General features: G+C 40.7%; 1 protein-coding gene across 3 annotated transcripts; it reads left to right on the top strand.

Moving 5' to 3' along the window:
* Nucleotides 1-2,629: 2,629 nt before the first annotated feature.
* On the top strand, nucleotides 2,630-15,078 carry LMO2 (LIM domain only 2). Of its 3 annotated transcripts, none has more exons than XM_044436624.1 (3): nucleotides 2,630-2,737; nucleotides 10,317-10,532; nucleotides 13,856-15,078. In XM_044436624.1, the coding sequence occupies exons 1-3, from the start codon at nucleotides 2,712-2,714 to the stop codon at nucleotides 14,073-14,075; spliced, it is 462 nt and encodes a 153-aa protein (XP_044292559.1). In that variant the 5' UTR covers nucleotides 2,630-2,711; the 3' UTR covers nucleotides 14,076-15,078. The 3 variants fall into 3 exon arrangements, with proteins under 3 accessions (XP_044292559.1, XP_044292560.1, XP_044292558.1); XM_044436625.1 differs by lacking the exon at nucleotides 2,630-2,737 and adding an exon at nucleotides 2,986-3,401; XM_044436623.1 differs by lacking the exon at nucleotides 2,630-2,737 and adding an exon at nucleotides 4,280-4,426.
* Nucleotides 15,079-22,761: the final 7,683 nt, after the last annotated feature.

Raw genomic sequence — 22,761 nt, 5'->3', positions numbered from 1 at the left:
TATGGAGTTCCACTAACTGAACTGTTTCCATCAACAGAATTAGGAGCAGTACAATTCCCCATCCTGGCATCTACTCAAACTCTGTTTCAGAGGGTTGGGACCCCCCACACACACACACACACACACAGGCACGGATGGCTGCAAGGGCAAGCAGAGAGGGGGAAAGTACCACTGTGCTTTTGCTGACACAGACCTCTGCTGGCACGAATCCACAGTTTGACTTTTAGTAACACAAGCATGACAACTGTACTGGCAGACAGGGCCTGCACGATATGGCTGGGATCCTTTGTGCGGCAGGAAAGTTTCACTTCAAAGAAGAGGTAATATATTGCAACTGGGACACACTTTCTCAGCATCTATAGCGGCTGCACCACCATCCATGATGCTGCTATCACAGAAAGTTCACAGGAGACAACTGTGGCAGCTCAGAAGAAAAGGGAACTGATACAGGAGTTAAAAGGGGTGGGTTGAAGCCTGCTATAAGAAAATGTTGATGTTCACGAAGAAACTTTTGTGCTTTGGTCGGCTGGCTGTTGAATACCAAAACATGGAGGAAGCAAGGCAAAAAACATGGAAAGATGAACTATCACACTATATAGCTGCATGTCCAGACAGCACATGGTGGGGCCCTTGCAATCTTCAAAGGAGGGAAGTACATAAACCCTGCCAAATGGACTAAGGAGAGCTCCATGGAAAGCTGCAACTCTGCAGAACAGCACATGTGTAGTGTGCATGAAATACCTGAATTAAACCCCCTGGAAAAGGTTGCCAGGACTCTCATAGATATACCTGAAGTAAGGTGGTATGTTGTCTATCGATGAAGATAAGCGTATACATACTTCTCCATTCAGAGCCACTAGTCAATTACAGCAGGCACAACTCATTTTAACTGTATCTAACTGTATATATATTTAACTGTAGATGTGCAATTTTCTCAGAGAATCCAGATCCAGAGCAGGCAGCTGGGATTTTAACAGAATAAATGGAAACACTGTTTAGAGCACTGGAGAAAAAGGCATAGCTTTGTGATTGTCATAAGGGCCAGCCAATGAGGACTTGACACAGCTGGCTTCTGATGGTTTGGCCCTTGGGACAATCACAAAGCCATTTCCACTGCCCACTGCACTAAGCAGTATTTCAAGGGTGGCTTGTGTGTGTTTGCTTTGACTTTCAAAGTTGTTCTCTGGGAAAGCAAAGACAGCATACAGACGTGTTAGATGATTTTGTTGCTTCCCTATAAATAAAGCTAACAATTCCCTATCCTGATCAGGATCAGAGAAAATGGTTTCATGAGTTTTCAGCAAGATGCAGAAAAACTGTCTGCCATGCATGCCTACTGATTCGTATCCTTGATTTCACAAACAGATTTCGCCACTCTTCAGTTCTCCAGCAGTTTTTGCAATCCGTTGCTTCCAACCATTGAACACATCTTCATTTTTAACTTTGATGGACCATTCTGAGGTACCAAAGACCAGACTTCATATTTACATGATGAATGAGAGCGAGTTAGAGCATGTTCAGCACCCCTTCCCTCAGCACTGACTGCCCACCACCAACCCACAAGAGTCTGAAATGACGGGAGGGAAGCTCCCAGGCCACAATGTGCTGGTGTTTTGAATGATCTGAACTGAAAGGCCCAGGGCCAGACACAGTGTCCTCTGGAGATCACAACCGAACTTTATTCCTATGGTGTCACTGGTCTTTGGAGGATGTCCTGCCACCTCTGACATTATCCCCCAGTCATCTGGGCATGCACTCAGGGACGGCATGCAATTAAAATTAGGCAATTGCCGGTGACATTCTTTTTTTGCTGCTCCTTTTCTTGGGCTTGCAGGAGAAATGAGATTGGGTTGTTTCACTAACATTTTGATCATTTTTTCCAACTGTACTTATACAAGAATCGCCAGAGCAGATCCTTGTTCAGAGGCACAACTCCAGTCTGGTGCTGTCACTGCAGTTCTAAAGTGGGGCTTAATCTGAACAACGATGCAGATCAGTACACTGCATGAATAATTCTGTCTCCATGGAGGGTTAGAGGTGACTAAGGGGTGGGAGAGGCTGGGAAATATGATGAGATAGCTGCTTCTTTCCATTGCCTGCATCTGTGTGCATGCTTAAATCCTTAAGCTATATCCATTTCACACAGAATGACCAACCAGTATTAATTCCTATGCCGATTCATTTCCAAGGGATTCATTTGTAACATGATCGTTTGTACTCAATATTCAGGAGGGGAGATGTGCCAATGCATTCAGGATCAGCAAAGTCTCATACACTTCTTGAGAGTGGAAGCAGGAAGACAGCATTATTATTGGGGGTTCCTCTCCCCCTTTCCCCGCACACCCATCTCCTTTTGCTCTCACTTAAAACTGCACCTACTTACAAGGCAAGTTTGCATGTGCCCTGCTTGCCCCTTGGCTTGTTAGCAAAAAGCTGCGTGGCTCAGCGAGAGAGGCACCGAAGGGCGCAATGTCTGGCACGTACATGCGGGGTCACCTCCCTCCCAGCCCTGGCGGGGAGCGAGCCGAAGGCTGGCCCTTTAAGGGAGCCAACTCAGTCGTGAGAGATGCTGCTGCTCGGGCTTGCTTGAATCCCCAGGAGTCCAGTTAAGAAATAGACAGCTGCCTCTTTAAATGTCATTTCCTTCCATTGTATTTGAATCGTGATCAGGAAAGAGGATGTGAAACCAGAGAGGCTCGGAGGAGAGACCGATGAGCGAGCGGGCCAGCGAGCTTCGGTAATAATAGCAATCATAGCGCAACGGCGGTCATAATGGTGATGGTGCTGCGGGCGCTGGAGCAGCCGGAGATGCTGGAAGCTGCCTCCGCGGCGCGCGAAGCCCTCCCGGGAGCGTGCCCTGAGCTGCACCGGCAGGACACATAAGCCGAGCGCGGAGGAGACTCCGGGATAAGCCCAGCGGTGACAGCTGAGCCGCGGTGCGGCGCACCAGCAGCCGCGGCCGCAGCCAGCGGCGCTGCGCAGCCCGTCGCCCAGAGGCAGGAGGCGCGCTGCAAGGATGGGAGGTTAGAGCGCGAGGGTTGCGCACACACCGAGCCGCGGGATCGCCGGCGCAGCAGCCCACCTTTCCTCCGCTCCGCTCCACTCCGCTCCTTCCCTCTCTCACTCGCTCCTCTGCCCCCCTCTCGCTCTCCTTCCCTCTCCCCGCGTCCCTCCTTTGGTGCTACAGGAGGAAATCCTGTGAATGTCATTGGGGGGGCGGAGGGGGTGGGTGGGTGGAGGTGCCACTCCGCGGCTGGTGCTGGTGAAAGACATTCGGGAGCAGGCAGCCTTCGCGGGGGCAGCTCTCGCCACAGACAAACCCATCCCGTCCAGCACACTACAAAGGACCGAGACCTGCCAATGTCATCAGCCATCGAGAGGAAAAGCCTCGAGCCCTCCGAGTAAGTGGCCTTCGCCCGCCCTCGCCCCGCTCTCCGGCGCGCTGCGCACCTCCAACTTTGCCTCTGGATGGAGAGGCGTCCCCCGCAATCTCTGGGCGCGGGGAGGGCTGGCGGGGTGGGAACGGGGGCCCCGGAGAGTTTGCGCGGTTTTCTGCTCCCGGCTTCTGGAGTGGTCAAAGTGCCGGCTGGCGAGGAGGTACAATGGGGCTGCGGAGGCAAGCGCCCCCACGGCCGGAGGCAGCCCCCGTGCCATCCCGCGCTCTGCCTGGCGAGCGCCCTGCGGGGAGGGTTGGGGTGGCCAGGGCGGCTGCTGCGCGAGCAGAGAGCCTTCAGCTCATCCCGAGAGCGCCTGCTTGCTACTTGTAGGGATGGCGGCCACCAGCCAGAGCCAAGCACGAGTTCCCCATTTTGAGTTACGGCCCGTGTCATCAGATGCCCCATCGCGCTCCTGTTGGAGAGCCGGAGAGCCGGCCATTAACATCGCTGCATTTGCCCCCTTGGTCAGGAGGTGAGGTGTCGGTGATGCTGATGAAAGTGATTTCAAGATGAAAGAGGTTATGAGGCTAATAGTTTCCAAAAGCCCATGTTGCTTTCAGTCTCTCAGGCCCCTCCCTACCCAGCTTAACTTGCTGATTAGACTTAAAGGTCAGGGCTTTTATCAGATGCGTGCTCAACTTTCATATTTTCATAATGCACACCATTGGCTTGAAACTTGCAACAAAATGTCAAGCCCGCGTGTCTGTACAGGAACCAGGACACTAACGAGAACAGAGAGGTCCGTTCCTCCCTCCGCCCCCCCCGCCCGCCCGCCGGGCATGCTGGTGAAGGAAGTTCAAAATGCACGCGTTGTTGCAGAATTGGGATTCCTGATGGATTTATTGCAGGGATCCAGCTGTGCTCCCAAAGTAATGCCGAGATAGCACTATGCTAAGATTATTAACTCGCTGCATCGCTGGTGAGTTAGACTGGGATTTGACACCTACCTGGGAGCAAGTTTCATTGGACTCGGAGGAACTTACTTCTGAGTAAGCATGTGTAGGAGTCAAGTTGTGTACGTCTCCACTTACACTGGTTGTGCTTCACTTACCTAATTCACAGTAGCTCCATGAAATAGGAACTGGGAAAGCATATTTTAACTTTAAGTGCTTCTTTTTTAAAAAGTCATGCATACTTCAGTAATTTATCGACTGTTCCCATGAGGTAGCATAAAACTAGGATATGATCCAATACGTAGCTATTCAGGCTGGTCCCACTGAAATAACAGGAGCCCTTACTGAAGAGAAGTGGCTTAGAAAGCCCTACGGCCCAACACTAACCATGCTTTCTGGGGAATAAATTCTCCTGATTTGAATTGAATTTACTCTCAATTAAGTGTAAATAGGATCGATATCAATTTCATTCTAGTAAATCACGGACCTACACATTGACTAGAGTGACAAAAACATTGTACATTTGCTATAATTGTTTCTGTTCACCATCTCCCCTACTGTAGTAATTAAGTAAGTAATTACACTTCTGCCCAATAGCTGATATTCTCTGGGCACTTTGCAGTTAAAAAACTAAAATGCCACAGAACTGTTAAATCTAAAATACAACACATGTTTAAAATATTATGGGATATAATAAAATGCAAATGTTTAAAATATTATAAAGTATGATATAATGCAAAACACTCCGTAGAACAGCTGTAATAGCCTAAAACTTTAAGCATATATCTAGTGATACTTCACACTGCAACCCTGTGCACACTTACTTAGGAGTAAACCCATGAAACTCAATAGGACATAATTTTGTGCAAACATTCAAAGGCTTGTGCTGTTAATTTTATAAGGAATTTTTCTAGCTGGCAGAAACAAAAAGTGTGAGATCTACTTGGCATTCTATGTTCTAATATAAAAGTGCTACATCCAGAGGCATTTCCTTTTAAAATTCTCTCTCGTTGTGGTATACTAAAGGTACATGGAATCTCTTTAAAAGAACTATTGCAAACCAGTAAGAATTATAATAGTGTAAGATCTTACATTTCAAAATGATAATTTTAATTCTTTAGCTATTTATATATTCCCTAAGAATGCCATGCAGATAATGTCCATGTGTTTCATTAAATGGCACAATAGTTTTCTTATCCCTAGACATTTTAAAGTATATGAACACTTTCAGGAGGCACGTGAAAAAAAAAGAACAACAGCTTTGCTTTTTTTACTGTGGGTTGGGTAGCAATGCCACTGCTTAAAATAATGTGCAGAACAGATACTTAAATTTTGAGGATTTTTGGTTTAATCCTGTTCAGCAAGAAAATCCTACTGATGTCACTGGCAATATCCTCCATAAAAGCCTGCAGGCTAAAATAAAAATAGATGGATCGAGAGATAGATAGATACAAACCACTTGAATACAAAAATAGGAAGTGGGAAGTGTAAAACATCAGATCTGCTCATCCATACTACTGTATAAGTATGGGCTGTTAGATGGGAGATTTTTCTTCATAATGGCAAACATCTGTAGAACTTGAAGAAAATAATATTTGATGATAAGGTTATGTTTCAAGGAAACACAAATTGAAGGAGTTTCACTTTCCAAAACTATGGTTTTGAGGTAGTTTAGTCAGTTTTCATTACCTTGTTTCTTGTAAGATTGTTTTGAAATAGTTTAGGCCGCTTACGTGTTTTTCCAGCTTAGGACACAACAATGCATGTGCAGAAGGAAAAAGTCCTAAGTCTCCCAGCATTATGCAGCCTGACTTTTTTCTGTCTACACCTGCACAGAATGTACAAGCCTACTCCCAGTCCCAGTACGTGAGTGATTATGATTGTGAGAGGTTGGGAGATGGCAGCTGTTTTGCCCTGTTGGTTATCAGGAATCTAATCAAAATCAAGTGCAAGGGAGACACAGCCTTCTCCTGGATTTGGCAGCTGTGGAATGGTGTGTCCTCCTTCGACCAGCTGGTAACTACCCTGTCATCCCACCAAGTAATGGTATGGATCTGGATAGAATATAGCTTCCCAGCTTGTCTCACGAGAACAGGACTACCACTGGTCATAATTTTCTGGGGTTTGTTTGGAGAAAAAGTTATTTCCTTCTCATTAAAAAATAATATCAAGTGATCATTTAAAGTGCATATTTAGATGGGGAGAAAGTCTACAGTTCCCAGCATGCTCCAACCAGACATGTGGCTGGGGCATGTTGGGAGTTGAGGAACCTTTTTCTGTCTAAACAGGCATAGGATTACGTCCTTAATGGGTGCGAGAGTAAGATGTGACAGGGGAAAATCCAGTCTAGGGAAGGGAACTGGTGGAACCAGAACTTGCCTAGGCATGCACTGTGCTTGTTTCTTATTAGCCACCATTGCGCTGCATGATAACTTTAACTGTCCTTTTGACAGGTTTGCATTTGTGTGCTTAAACCGACCACGCAACATCAACAGTGACTGGAATCTACTCTTGATTTCATTTTCTGTCCTGTAGTTTGATCATTCAAATGTAGTGCAAATGGTATGGGACAGACTGTAATGAACTTACTTGGCATAGAAACTGTCTTGAGTAATACTTGGGCTGAGGGATGGAGCAAACATCATTAAGTGTTTGAGTAAGATGCATAACTTAAGCCAGTACAGCACACTGTTCACTTTGAAACTGTGAAGGATTGTTATTTCTTCTTATTCAGTAGCAATGTTTATGAGCTTAAGGTTAAACATGTGCTAAAAATGTCTTACTGTGAGTTGCTGACTATGCAGACTGTCAGTGTTTCCCTAGGAGAAATTCTCAACAGCAGTTGCAAAATGGAATATCCAGAGAACAAAGAGGTTTTCTGGGAGATAATGGATGTACCTGAAGAAACGGCTTTCTTCTAACTCTTAATTTATCCAGTAATTATTTTTACTTTTTCTCCCCAAATAAAAGCTTTGTTTGTTTTGGAGATGTGGAGAGATATATTACTTCTTGATAGTATTTACCACATGTCATTGTTGGGAGTTGGCTCTTTCCACATTCATATGATGTAACTCATATTTGTTTCAAAAATAATAGAAAAGAGGGATATTATAAATAGGGAAAATAATTATTAATTAGAGGGGAAACAAATGCATCAATACAAGATAGGGAATACTTGGCTCAATAGTACTGAAAAAGAAAAAAAACCTTAAAGTTGTAGTAGACAACAAGCTAAACATGAGCCAGCAATCTGATGTAGCCACAAAAAGGGCAAACACTATTTTGGGAAGCATAAATGGAAGCATCACTTCCAGGACAAGAGCGGTACTAGTTCCCTTTTACTCAGCACTTGTCTGACCTCACCTGGGATACTGTGTTCAGTTCTTGGCACCCAGGTTTTTTAAAAATGCAGAAAAACTAGAATGGGCTCAGAGAAGGGCAATGAAGATGATCCAGGGTCTGCAAACTAAGCTCTGTGATGAGAGGCTAAGAGAGCTGGATATATTTCACCTTTGGAAGAGAAGACTATGAGGGGATATGATAACACTCTACCAATACCTCAAAGGCTGTCACAAAGAGGAAGGAAAGATCTCATCTCACTCATCCCTTAGTGTAGAACATGGAACAACAATCTTACAGCACACCAGACTCAGGCTAGAAATCAGGAAAAACTTCCTGTCAAAGAGATACAACAGTAGATTTGGTTGGTAAGAAAGGTCCTGGGCCTTCCCATGCTGGAGACGTTCAAGGTGAAATTGAACAGTCATCTGAGTGGTATCGTGTGACTTGGCATCCTGCACCAGCAGGGGTTTGGACCTAATGGCCTTCTTGTACCCTTCTGACCTTATTCTATGAATCTATTAATACAGAACTCCTGCAACAAAATGTTGCAGTGTGGAAACTGAAATTCCATGCCATGAAATGGCCATGCCATTTTTACAGGATATTGCATTCCCTTTCCCCATCCACCCCCAACACACAATCAGTATTCTACACCCATAAGTACGCTTCGTCCCAATTGAACAGTTTGTGACATTTCCCCTCCCTCTTATTTTTTGTATTTTCCGCTGATACCTCCCCTTTATGGTATTAATATTATGGTATATTTTACCAATATGGATGGTATTCTTCTAACTACATCAAGAAACAAATTCGGAGGATGATGTTACTCTTAGTTTGTAGGATTATTCATCATCTCTAAGTTAAAGTTGGGACAGAAGTGGATAATTCATAAGAAACTCATTGTAGTTGCAGGTGGACAAACAGATGTGCAGCAAACCCACTGCAGTATGGGTGTTGTTACATTATGTTTTCAAAGTTATAACAGGGCAATGGAAATTGTTCTGAGGGGATTTATTGGAATTACAAAAATATTGTGAAATATAGAGGCTATCAATTGCTCAGGTTCGAAACACAAAATAGCTTTTAGTTAAGAGCAGGATGTGATAGTAACATTTCAAAGGTACTGTTGGTAATACAGACAGAGGCAAAAGATACATTTCTTTATCTTATACCAGACTCCTCATTGGGATTAGAACATATTTATTTATTTATTTAAGATATTTTTACCCTGTCCTATACCAATTGTCTTTGGACGGCTTACAGTGTGATAGATATCCAATAGATACAACAATCAATAGCAAGATAAAATATGACTGAGATTGTTAATAAAACCTGATTAAAATATTTAAACTTTAAAATATTGGGTAATTAAAAAGAACCAAATTGAAGGAAAAAGCCATTTGAAGTATTCAGTCACATATTGTTACAACGTGCTCCAAACCTATGCATTTTTGGGGAGGTGCATCTTTTCCAGCCAAAATTCTGAATATGTTTACTCAGAGGTACTGCTAAGGTCAATGGACAACAGCTTTTCCTATTTAAATTGCTACTTTAATCACACATGTACTCCAATCCTATGCATTTTTCCCCACAGGAATGTCTGTCCATTGAGTCCATTGGGGTTTATTCCCAAGTATTGTGTGCATAAGATTGCAGCCTTATAAATTACTACCTTTCTCAAAGCAGTTTCACTTATTATGCTACAGTTGCTACCAAAGTTATACTACACAGGGTTAAAAATTACCTATCTCACAGAACAAGGACAGACAAAATCAAGACTCTAAAAAAACTACTAAAACTTCAGTTAGATCTACGTGATATCATTTACAAATGCTATTAATATTTCTAATTAAAGCAATTACTTAAAATATTCATCATAACAGCACAAACATTGCTACATATAACAAAATAGGGAAAAGGTACAAATATAAAAATATGTTTTCTCCATTATGAACTTGTGTACATGCCTTGCAGTTCCTCTGTCTTTAAATTCATTATCACAGACCAGTAACTCAGAAAATGAGTTACAGGGAAGTTACAGTTACTTCACTGATGCAGCACCCACAAAAAGTATAACTCACTGGAAAAAGGAGAGGTCATGCTTCACTATTTTAGGCACAAGATTTGCAGTTGGTTAATCTGAGTTACCAGAATAATCAGCAATACTATATATAGTGCTGATTTTGGGTGAAAACAAAAGCAGTCCAGACAATGTTTTACCAACTAACGCTTTCATCTTCCTTGTTGACATCTTGAACATTGTTATTAATAGAAAATATGTTCAAGGTAGTGTTCTGCAGCAGCAAAGTAACAATAAAAAAAATACCCCAAACTTTCACCAAATCACTTGTAGTGATTCTACAGCTCATATAAACTGTACACAAATTTAACATTTCCGTAGATATTTATTCTGGTCATTCCTCCCACCCATTGTATATGAGATTTCCTCAAGGATTTCCCCCACTTTCAAAATGTCCGTAATGTCACTGTCTCACACCTAGTTCTTTTTTGTCTGTCTGGTGTTTTAAAATTAATTTCTATACCATGAAAGTGAAATGTGGATGCAGCTCCTGTTTGAATAAGACTGTCGTTGGTTTGGAGTGCCTGCTTTGCTTTGTTCCTAAAGCCTGCTTCTTTCCACCAGGGAGCCAGTGGATGAGGTGCTCCAAATCCCTCCTTCCCTATTAACATGTGGGGGTTGTCAGCAGAACATTGGGGACCGCTACTTCCTCAAAGCTATTGACCAGTACTGGCACGAGGACTGCCTCAGCTGTGACTTGTGTGGGTGCAGACTTGGAGAAGTGGGAAGGCGACTGTATTATAAACTGGGCAGAAAACTCTGTCGAAGAGATTATCTCAGGTATACCTTTATCTAATGTCCCTTTTGACTTCCATCCTGCTTTTGTTCCCCTGCCCACACAATTATTTAGAACAAAGCTGGGATCTACCCACAAAATTACAGCACAGGAATGAGAGGGACTAGATTCAGCTTTTGTTTGATGGAAACAAACTAGTTTCAAAAACTAAGAATGGGTGGGCCAATTGAGCTGAGAGGTATCTCAAAGTCTGAAGATATGCGACTGGTGGTGGGGCGGGCAAGCAACTTCTTCACCCTACAAAACCACACTTCTGCAGCCTGAATGGTGAAGTTAGAGTCACACAATATGGCTTAGCAACAGAACAGGGAAAAGGAAGAAAAAAGTATGCTAGCATTGCAGGCCAGTACACTAGGCAAAAGTTTAAAGACTGGTAATTAAACATGTATTTCTCCCTAACTGGCTGAGTATGATTGGAGCTGTTGTGCAACGCATCTGCAGGGCACCAGGCTGAGGAAAGTTGGTATACACACTTATGATGCAATCGAATGCATGACAGACAGAAAACAAGGCCTATGACTCCCAGCAGAAGTTGTAAGGTTTTGTTTTGTCTGGCGAAACATGCTTAGCATTGCTGTTTTAAGATGCTTTGCTTCTCTTGGCCATATTTTTCTTTAGAAGAGTATCAAGGCTAGTTTATTCTCTGTTGGTTGATAATGTGTGTTCTTCACTATAATTCAAGGATATTTATGGTTTGCCCTCTCTAATATATTGAACTTGTGAGATATTGTGAAGCCGTGGGAAGGAACTCCTCTTTATTTACAGCCCGATCTAGCTCGGTTAACATACTCAAAGTTCACCTTGTGTGGACAGGAATAAAGTGCTAACCCACCTAATTATCCCACTTCAGAGCTTTTTCCAGCAGTGGTTTTGTTTGACTAGGGCCAGCTTTGCGTAATATAATATGCAGTAAATCTCCAGCGTACATGCAACACCCTGGAAGGATTCAGTCCTATTTCCACTAGCTGAATATTTTCTCACTGTAGTGGCAGAAAATATGGGCTGGTAAATTAATGCATTTTCTGTGCCTTGTAATTGGATGCGTCCTGTCTTTTCACAGTATAATGTGTTAATTATCTGTGTCTGCTAATGAAGAATTTCATAGACATGGGCTGTTAAATTGGCTTTTGTATTTCCTGAGTCTGTAATTCCAGCGTAAAAAACTGCATTGGCTTTATATATATATATAATATATATATATATATATATGAGAGAGAGAGCAATTTAAAACTGGCTTTCTTCCATCTTTTAATCCAACATTTAACATCTTTTCAAGTGACACGTTTTAAACTAAAAGAGGTTCTTAGAGTAAGTTATAAAAGCAGTCATATGTAACAATTATTTACTGTTGTAATGGAGAAATGAACAGTGACACCTCTTGGAAGACAAAGGAAGTATGACTGCATCTTTCCTGGGGATTGTAAATGAGCCGTTTTTAGTAGCATGTTAAAAAATGGCAAACCCAATTTGAAATTCATGCAAGTACACAGATACAGCAGATATATACTTATTCTGCTACCCAGGAGCCATATGCTTAAGTAGCCCTATTGGAATATTTGAGGGGGGACCCAAAAAACCCCAGCAATTATCTTCTGGAGGGCAGGCCCCTTGTAGAACAGGTTTTCCCTGCTAGATGAGAGTTGTAGGAACCCATTTACATCAGTGTACCCAGCTGGGTTGCTGTGAGAGGGAGGCTGCAATCGACTTCAGGGAGGTTTTTTTTGGAGACTCTTTCAACACATTTGCCTATTTTGCGACGGCTGATTTACACGAACAATGTGCAGTGGGGAAATTTTGTTCAGCTGTGTGTTCAGCATTTTTTGACCAAAAACGGCATGACCTTGTCCCTGTTCACCTGATCTTGCCCCTTGTGACTTTTTCTGTTTCCTTGGATGAAAAAGTCCTCAAAGGAAAACAAAAATAGGCAGAAGCGCTAAATGGCATCAAAATCAAGTTCAAAACCTGTTTTGAGCAGTGAAAAAAGATCCCAGTAGGTGTATTGCATCAGAGAGTACTTTGAAGTGACTGAAGTTTGAACATGTAAAAATAAATACATGATGTTTTATAAATAAATTCCTGGGGCTTTTTTGAGTCCCCCCTCATACTATTCCAATGCCCCTATTAGAATATATTTTGACTCATTCTATTAATACATTCATTATATGTTTTTCAGCGCCAGGTCAAGACCTTTTTATTGGGCCAATATTTTAACACATAATTTTAGTGATATGACTTATTTTTATTTTAATTGATGCTCAGCGTGGAATAGTTAATTTATTTTATTCTGAAATAATGTGGTAAGCCATCCAGAGACGACAGTAATGGACGGCATACAAATTTTTAAAATAAATAAATAAACTGGAATTCTTACAAAGCTTCTTCTAAAGACAAGATTACATACCATCAATATTTATCTTGCACATTACACTGAGCACCCTCTGAAAACTTAAAAATGAAACCATGAGCTCTCTAGTAGGGGTGAACAGAAAGTGATTTGCACTTCAGCTTCCAACGTTCCTGCCCATTGTTCATGCTGACAAGTGCTTCTGGAAAGTGAATCCAAAACATCTGGAGAAGTCAGCCTTCTACCCTCTACCTTCTGTCTATCTCTGCTCTGCAGGAAATCGTAATGGTTGCAGGATACCAAAACAAAGGGCAATAAAAACAGTTGAATTTGGACTAGGATTCCTAGAAGTTCACAGAATCCATGGCCAATCTGTTGATTAAGAGCTGTTCTATTACCATGGGAATATTCTAATTGGAAAGAAACCTCATGTAACAAATACACACTCCTGTAATAATAATGTTGATTGCTTAATTATCTAAATTAGAACACAGCCTGTCTTTCAATCTACAGGCAACTTGTCTAGGTTCCTTTTCCCTACCCTCATGTCCTCCAGGAGTTTTGGACTTCATGCTCCCTCAGACCCACCCAGGAGGACCAAGAGTAAAGGATGTTGGGAGTTGTAGTCCCACACATATGGAGGTCACAGGTAGGGGAAGCCTAGTCAAGGAAGACATAAAACAGAACAACAGCTGAGAATTGGCAATGGGAGCAACAACCTCCTCTGCCCCCCACTTGCTTCTTCCTTGCTTGCTTCAAAAAACTGTCCTGTCTTTAAATTGGTATTAGTATTGATTAGTTTGATTTCTATACCACCCTGTAGCCAGAGTTTTCCATTCGAAGTTCTAGACAACTTTACACAGCAAAGACCAAGGATAGGCAACTAGCCTTGTGTTTTACTTCATGAGAAATATATTTTGAAAGTTTGCCTCTTTAACATTTTGGAATTTTTTCTCCCCAAAGGCTTTTTGGCCAAGATGGCCTCTGTGCCTCATGTGACAAGAGAATTCGGGCCTATGAGATGACCATGCGAGTGAAGGACAAAGTGTATCATCTGGAATGCTTCAAGTGTGCCGCCTGCCAGAAACACTTTTGTGTCGGTGACAGATACCTTCTCATCAACTCAGATATAGTGTGTGAGCAGGACATCTATGAGTGGACTAAGATCAATGGGATGATATAGCTCACCTGTGCCTCATAATCTCCAAGACACACTTCATGGGTGACACAAATACCTAGCTGTGGCAAGGAGATTATCACTCACAACATCTATGTGCTTTGTCTAAGGAAAGGGAACATGCAAAGAATGCAGATGCACTGCATTGTGTACAAACCATGATTGGGAACTGAAACTGTAGTTGTTTGATGGATTTCTGTTAGCAAATATGCTTTGATGTTAAACTGACACTTTTGGAGGTGACGGTGAAAGCTGGGGAATCAATATAACAATGGATTCCCTTGTCTGGAAATATAGTAGTGACATGTAAAAATATATTATGGCTTTGACATTTGCAGACTAGGTTGTGCAACTGAATTTTCTTTATGTCATTTCTATTTAATCTACGTAGACCATAATAATACCAATGTTAATCCAAGATGGAACAGCATCAGGAGTGTGCATTTGGGGAGGGGAATGGTACTTGCATCCTTCTGTTTTGGATGTAGAAAGAGAGCCTGTTTTAAATTTTTGCATGAAAATCAGGTTTGTGGGGAGGGGTCAGCTTGAGAATGAAAAGTACAACCTTGGGCTGAAATGCAGCACAAGACACAACTTGTTATAGACATTTAAGTCTTTGTGAGATCAGTGGAACTTAATGGCATGTAAGTGGGATGCAGGACTGTAGCCTTAAATGCTAAGCAACTGGTTTAGGAAATTAAAGCAACAGTCCTATGTATGTTTGCATAGAAAAAAGGCCCAAAACTCCCATTATTCCCCAGCAACCAAGCTAGGGCATACTGGGAGTTGTAGGCCCTTTTTTCTGTCCAAACATGCATGGAACTGTGCCTTAAGAGGAATACCTGCCTTCTGCTCCCATTGTTTGATCAGAAAATCCACTGCTCATTTCTATACAAATATAAATTTAAAGAGTTGTTCAGCTATTTTATTAACTTGGGCAATATCCATAAATAATTTGTTGTGTGTAGTTGGAATCTGCTGATTTAATAATAAAAAATGACTGATTTGAGAGTTGTCATTCTTTCCATTTAACTATATGAAGAGTTATTCTAGATAACCAGTTTGTAGTAAAATGAATATGTGGCTCTTACTTGTTTCTTGTGTGCACTCAGTTTCTTCTCTTGAGTTGTGCTTTTCTTCTAGGGATATTACATTCCCCTAGCACTGAATATGCTGTTTTATAAATATTGTATTGCTTTTGCCTGTTGTAAACTGCTGTGAGCAATACAGATGCTTTTGAAGGACAGGATAGAAGTTCTATTAATGGGAGAAAAAGGTATTCTTCTTACAGACTGTTTATCCATTGCTTCTGTAATTATTGTATGCACTGCAATGGAATGAGTGTCACAGGTGCCTGTCACTTGAGTGATGCAGTGGTTTGTCTCTTCTCTGCTCCATGCCCAGGTTGTTTGTGACTTCTTGTTTTAGTAAGCAGTTTAAAATCTTTCTAGGTGGAATAGTCCTCTCTGATTTTACTCCTTCTGTTTGAGGGAAAAGTAGAGAGCATTTACATATCCCACACAGAGTGACACTGAATATTTTCAGTGCAGGTTTTTTTTAAATATATATACATGCTTTCAAGTAAGTCTAATTTTGTTCAATGCAGCATATTCCCTACTAAATGTGTGTAGGATCACCACCTAAGTTTTTCTTTTAATATTATTGAGTTCTTTCAAGATTATATCCTATCACCTTCAACCCTAGGTTTTGCTGTTTTGTTTTGTTTTGGGGCAAATAAATCTCTCATTTATTGAGTCTGGAAAGGATATTGCGCTATTTTCTTTAAATTGAAACATAACTGATTATTGTACAAAGATTATATGCAGTTTAGGCATTCGTTCACTAATCATCTGAATACGCTCTAAGGAAACTTCAGGTCTAATACTGCTGTGAGTTACATGCTGACAGGAACCATCAATTCCTCCAAGACTCATCGAGAAGTAATTTGCAATATTCGCAACATGTTTGGTACACCTGCGGCACAGCAAAAGCTTAGCAATCCATCCATATCCCTAAGGGAAAGATATAATCCCAGTGTAGCACCAAAAAGTCTGATGGGTTTTGACGTGTTCATGATGAGAGAGTGCTACAGCAAGGCAACTTTAGTCTCTGGTCTGAAATCACAGACATGGCATTTAGACAACCAAGGGTGTTATTTCAGCTGCTGCACACAACTAGCATTCTCGTTCCTTTCCTGCCCCACCATTCCATGCTTCACCGTGGCTTCTATATGCTGCATCTGGCAGAACAAAAAAGCTCTGTTTGTCAATCTTGATATTTAAAAAAGTAACATTCTGAGAATGAACGGTTTTACATTTTAAATTCCCTTAATAGATGGCATGATCATGACCTCAGGAATAAAAAGTCATCTGCTGCCCTGCTAAACATAATGATTGGAGGATGAGCACAATTATGTGGTAGAAAAGGACCATATATTTCTAAATTAAAAATAATAAAATGAGCATCTGTAGCCATGTATAGGTCCAGTTGGGTTCTCCTAAACTCAAAAAGGTTTCTTTTTAAAATAGGAGAAGATGCTGAGGCAAGCAGCATCTGTCCTAGTGGGCTCTGTGGCATCCACGCTCAGGTGTTGACACAAGGCCTGTTTCCAGTGCCTTGTCACCTGCTGCTTTCTTGGAGGTCATTTGGGGGATCAGAACTTTGGTCCAAGATTCACATTTAGCTCTACCACTGATGACACAGTAAGTAAGCATTGAACAGGGAAGCAAAACTGTAACAGATTTCAAATTTTAAAAATTGGTTATTGAGCTTAAAAATAAACCCAGGCTCCAGTAACTTCACCTCCAGGATGAAAGGAGGATCCCCTTAAACTATAACTTGTACTTCCTTGTATGATATAGCACAGGTAAACTATGATTGACATATATTTCATGGTACATTGAATTAACAGAATTAACACTTTTGCACAATTGTAAAGCATCAGCCATTTGGTAGAGGTAGGCCTGACTGTCCTCTGGTTTAGTCACCTAACAGTACAATTCTTTTTTGTACAGAAGATCTCTATCACTGGCATTGGCATGGTGCTAACAACATTGGTAATGGTTCTGTCTCTGCCAGTCTTCCCTGTTTATCTTTTATCGCTGCTCACCTTCCCATCAAAATATGAACAGGCAGACTTCCTGAATCAGACATTGTGCCTGTTGCTCCCTCTTCTTTTTTACCTTCCCCTGCCTGGTTTATGGTTGATTTATTATTTTAAAATCCTTGTTCATATTTGTATTGATTTCCATAATTAACATCCTGACAGTCTCTTCAAATATTTCAGACATATGGTCCTACATTGTTTGCAAAACAGTGCTGTTCCCATATAAATGCATAATGTCCCACCTATTACGTGACCTTTTAAAATGTAAGAGGTTGTCTGCCAAGTACTTTTGCCCACACAACTCTAAAGGAAGTGCAATTATTCCAAGACATGAACTCATAGAGAAAAAAAAACATAAACAAGAAAATGAACAATCCTGCAATGCAGATGTAGCATGGCTGCAAAAGATTAAGGTTGTGACAACTTTGTTAGTTAGATTCATGAGCAGGACTGTTGCTAAGGGTTTGACTGTACAATGCTAATGTATAAGGCCAGAGCGAGCGAATGATTTTGCTGGGGGAAAAGGCCTCTTGTAAGAGCTACTTTGAGAAAAGAGCAGGGAATAGCAAGGTCAACGTGCACATTTTAGAACAGCAAAAATTGCACTTCACTGTTGGATATACTACTTCTTATTGCAAAACTCATTGAGAATCATTGGTCAATTTGTTTCCATTCTTCCAAGTGAAAAAAGCAATAGAGTCTAAATCTTCTTTTGTAAAAAGAGCACAATAGCAATGAGTAATTTACAGTGAGAACTCCCTTTCTTCCTGCCCTTAAACAGCTAATAAAAACATTCCACCATGAGCCACAGAAATTAAATCTGAAAATAGCAAGGGAGATGCTGATACTGAATTATTTGTCTTTTGAATGTGCTTTATTTTTAAAAGCACATTATTATCCATAGTTTTCATCTATTGTCCCCATTATTCAATGCCATGGTTTGAAGATGAGAGAAATACTGGAAGTATCACTTTTTAATTTTGTGTCCTTGAGAAAAAGGGCAATATCAACACAGCATAATGCAGTTTTTAGTGGCAGGAGTAGATGGGAAGCGGTTGTTAATGCAATATCTTTACTGAAAGCTGGCTATAGCAGCTGTCTTTCCTGTCTCTTTTCTCAAGGTAATACTGTGCTGCAAATTGTTGTTGTACCTAGGAATCAAATTATTTGAATTCTGGACACATCAGCACAAAACTGAAGACACGTTGCCAGATCTGTGGCATGCTTGGAAAAGAACACTGCAACATCACTCATTTATATGACTGTCAGTCTGATGCTGTAAATTCTCAAAATGAGGAGGCCACGGGTGCTGCACTTTTTGTCTTTCTGCTTCTGAATCATCTCCCTTCAATATCCAGTACAAGCTAACATTTAATCTCTGCACGTCCTGGCTTTCAAATATCTGCCAGATATTGACAGAGTTTGTCAATGATGTAAATTTGAATGGACTAAGACTGCAACTTAGTTACACTGACTTACAACCCCCCAAAAACATATGTCATTTCAGAAGCATGTAGTTTAGAAATAATCTACAAAAGTGTTTGTGATTCTAAAACCACAATATAACTGGCATTTTTATCTGTGGCAGGTTTACCTCTTTTGCAGCAGATGCTGCACTGCAAGCAATGAAAATTCAAGTAAACAATTCATTTTCTTTTCTGCTCTGTAAGAAAAATAAACACTCCGTAACTCCAGGAAAGAAAAGCTAAAGGGCAGTTCTTAACAAGTAAATATTTAAGACAGGCTATGTGTAGTATTCATATTCAGTAGCCAACTAAACCACACAGATTAACTTTAGACTGACAGCAGGTTAACCCTTCTCATAAATGATCTGCTTCATCCTTTGGGGCAACATGAAAAGACAACTCTTTGAAAGTACCTAGTAAGCCCAAATAAACCTGTACACTATTTAAGATAAGACAAATTAAAATATGTTTTGAGAGCATGCATTCATAAGAGAGCAAAGAAAGTTTGCCATGTTAGAAATAGACTGCTTTTAATTAACACACATCCCTCCTTCCTTCCAATTCAGTAATACATGGGACCACATGTGACCACATAAAAGAGCACATAAAAGACCAATGGCTGCGCTCTTTTAAATCCTTCATGCATCCAAATGCTTGAAAGTTAGGGGTCTGAACCATTGAATGGCCTATTCCTCACAGACATTTACAGGCTAAAGTATCTTTTTAGGGTGAACATACCAGAGATCTCAGACACCTTCAGAGCAAATTCTCTCAAAACTAAAAACAATATTTCCTTGGATGAGGCTAACAAGGTACATATGCCTCACCTGAGCACAAGGAAAGCTGTCCAGTTCAGGAGCAGAGTAATCCTTGGGAACTGGTACACTTCAAGTTCAGTGTAGCATGTTGATAAATCAAAGGAACCAACTTTGTTTTTTGAACCAGGCCAAACCAGCAGGAAGAGAAACAGCTGGTATGCAGCACGGTTAGAATAGTCTGTGGGTGGGGGAAATGATAAAGGCTATGCACCAGTTGGCCTGCCCAGTCTAGACAATAAAAATTAAAATGCTGAGGCATTCACACAAATTTCACTTTAAAATTTAGATGCTAGACACTTGAGGCAATTTTAGGTGGCAGAAACAGATTGGCAGGACTAAATCAGGGACAAAGTAACGTGGTCATTATTTTAGAGAATGTTGTACTACCACAGAAACAACACTGGTAAAATCCAGCAAGTCTACTATTTAGAAGTAACTTTTCATAATATGATTGCAGCTGACAGATTGCCTCACCTCACAAGTGAACCACAGAGTGATGTGATTTCTACATCTGTGTCTGCTGTCACAGCTTGCATATTTATAGGATCAGGTTGAGAAGATGTGTATAGAATCTATTCATCCATGTATGAAAGATTGCCCCTAAATGTCTTGACAGGTGAAAGTAGTCAGGATGGAGTGGGATAAATATTCTAATAAACACAAACATAAGCAATCTTATGTTTATTTGTGTTGTGTTTTTACATCCAGGAAACTGTGCATTGCATTATAGCCTAACACTATCTAATACTGTCTGTCTATATAATTTATTTTGCATCATGGGAAACTGCATGACCCAAAGGTCAGTGGGTTTTGGCCTCAAGGCATGAACTGATAAACATAGTAAATTGTCAGGCTGATAACATGAATTAATTACTGTATAATATTTTGTAATAGAGTGTCAATAGTATGTTAACAGATAAAAGTTCTAGATGATACTGACAAATTGGTAACAAACAAATCACTGGGTCCAGATGGTAACTGCCCATTAAATCTTTCCAAAGTAAATCTGAAATTAGTGAACTTTTAATATATTACTATGAGTAACGTCATTAAAAAAAATAGGATCCATTGGGGATTTGGGAAATTACAGGCATATTAGCATACTATTCCAGGTAGATTAGTGGAAATAATGTTACCGATAAAATTATCAAGCATGTACAGAAAGGGTTCTTGCTGAAGAAGAATCAGTATGGCTTCCAGAAAGTCCTTTCTCCCTACTGTTTTAGAATTAGTTGTACAACACAATAAGCCACACTGTACAACACAATAAGCCACAGAAGGGAATACTTGCCCTTCTACAGGTATTCCACGGGACCCTTCAGGAGCACTGCAGTTCCACCCACCACCAGCACTGCCATGGCAACCCAGTCATATGCTTGGATTTTCAAAAGGCTTTTGACAAAGCCCCTCACCAGAAACTCTTCCCTAAATGTAGACATCAATGATCCTCTTATGAATCAAAAACCAATTAAACCAATTGAGAACCAGTGTGGTGTAGTAGTTAAGAGTATGGGACTAAGATGCAGGAGACCTGGGAGCTAACTGGGTGACTTTGGGCCAGTCATGAACTATACCATGAACTACAACTATAGTGTTGCAGTGAGGATAAGACTGAAGAGGAAAATTATATAAGCAGCCATGAGTTCCTTGAAAGAAAAAAAGGCAGGATAAAAATGTAATAAACAATCAGAAGCAGAGAGCAGAAATAGATAGTTCTTGTACTGGAGGAGTATAAATTCTGCAGTTTCTTAAGGATTTGGACCAGTGCCTTTCAACTTGTCCTTAAATGACTGGATGAACACTGAAGTGAAACAAAGGGTAGTTTGTACAGCTCAAAAAAGCTTTTTCCAAACAGAGAAAATGGGAATCAAAATGGCAAATTGTATTTTTATTATATTTTGTTTACACCTCACAATTTTTATTGCAAGAAACCCAAAGAAATTACATAATCCTTCTCTCCATTTTACGTAAGCAATGTAAGCAAGTGTCAAGTGATACATGTTCACATAAAAAGTCCCAAATTCACACATATGCTAATGGAGTATTTAGTGGAGTTACTTTGGGGTTGCAGTGGATGGTTTGATGAAACATCAACCCACTGTGTGGCTGCTGTGAAATTCCAGTTGGGAAACCTTTAAAAAGAACCGAAAATAAAAGTCCCTATATCATTATGCATTTATATATCTCCATGGTGCAGCCATACTTGGAATACCATGGAAAGGGAGAGACACCCTGTGGCCACTGATATTTAGGGACTATGCATTCCCATTTCAGTGAAGAATATAAAAGTCCAGCTTTGTCTCCTCCATTCCTGGTTAGACCCTCCTTTCTTGCTTTTCTGAGCAGGGTGCTTTGTCCATGTCCCTGTTGCAGACAGCTTTGAAATTTCTGTTTATTGTCTTCTTTTGTTTCAAGTTCCATTAATGTGCCTATATCTACAAAAATTTGACATAAATGCAAAATTATATAAAAGCAAAGTTCCATAGATAAATTAATCTCTGCTGGAGTAGTAATATATTTGAATTCAGTAATATTCCAAGAAACACCAAAAATGTAACATGGTAAAATGGGTCTGTCCTAAAAACTATGATGAGTTTTCAAATGATTTTCTATGGCAGTTTTGCTAAACATTGGAAAGAAAAATAGCATAGAAATGGTACAAAGGATTATAAAAAAGTAATGGTGGATCAGATCAAAGTCCTATCTCATCCAACATTTTCCCTCCTTCTCCACATCATCTATAACTTCAAACTTACCTATTGTGTTTTCTTTTACTCACCTTTTTTCGAGGCTACCTGCTCCCAAACAATGTTCTAAGTTTTCTGCATTGGGGAATTACTCCAGCCCCTGATCAGCCCGTCCCCCCCATAAACCTTTTGCAGCTCTTCAATGTCTATTTTTAAGAAGCGGTAACCATAACTGTACACAGAATTCCAACTGTGCTTGCACCATAGATTTATATAAGGGCAGTATGATACTGACAGTTTTATTTTCAGTTCTTTTCATAATGATCCTCAATACAGAATTTTCTTTCTTTTTGCAGCATTTTATTAACTTATCCACTACCTCAAGATCTTCATAACTGTACTTGCATGCTTTTATTGTGAAACTGTCCTGCTTTGTTCCTGGAATATTGTAGGGTTCCAGATATGATGTTGTCCTCCACTTGTAACCCTATGTATTCTCACAGCTGCTTCTCCCTTCTCTCTGATCACACACACACAAACACACACACAAACCTAAGGATGGAAAGCCATGATGGTTGCATGATGCCCTTTGATATAGCTCCAAACCATCTGCTA

The sequence above is a fragment of the Varanus komodoensis genome, unplaced genomic scaffold (assembly GCF_004798865.1).
Source record: "Varanus komodoensis strain SLA01 unplaced genomic scaffold, ASM479886v1 scaffold3, whole genome shotgun sequence".
Lineage (NCBI taxonomy): Eukaryota > Metazoa > Chordata > Lepidosauria > Squamata > Varanidae > Varanus > Varanus komodoensis.
Note: the sequence above shows the minus strand (reverse complement) of the source record. Positions and strands in the feature narration are given on the sequence as shown.

Bases quoted from the DNA above. Each gene is read 5' to 3' on its own strand.
- LMO2 (XM_044436623.1), top strand. From the start codon at position 4,326: ATGCTAAGATTATTAACTCGCTGCATCGCTGGTGAGTTAGACTGGGAT. The intron at 4,427-10,316 runs GTAAGCATGTGT...TCTTTCCACCAG, and splicing joins TCGGAGGAACTTACTTCTGA to GGAGCCAGTGGATGAGGTGC. The intron at 10,533-13,855 runs GTATACCTTTAT...TTCTCCCCAAAG, and splicing joins TGTCGAAGAGATTATCTCAG to GCTTTTTGGCCAAGATGGCC.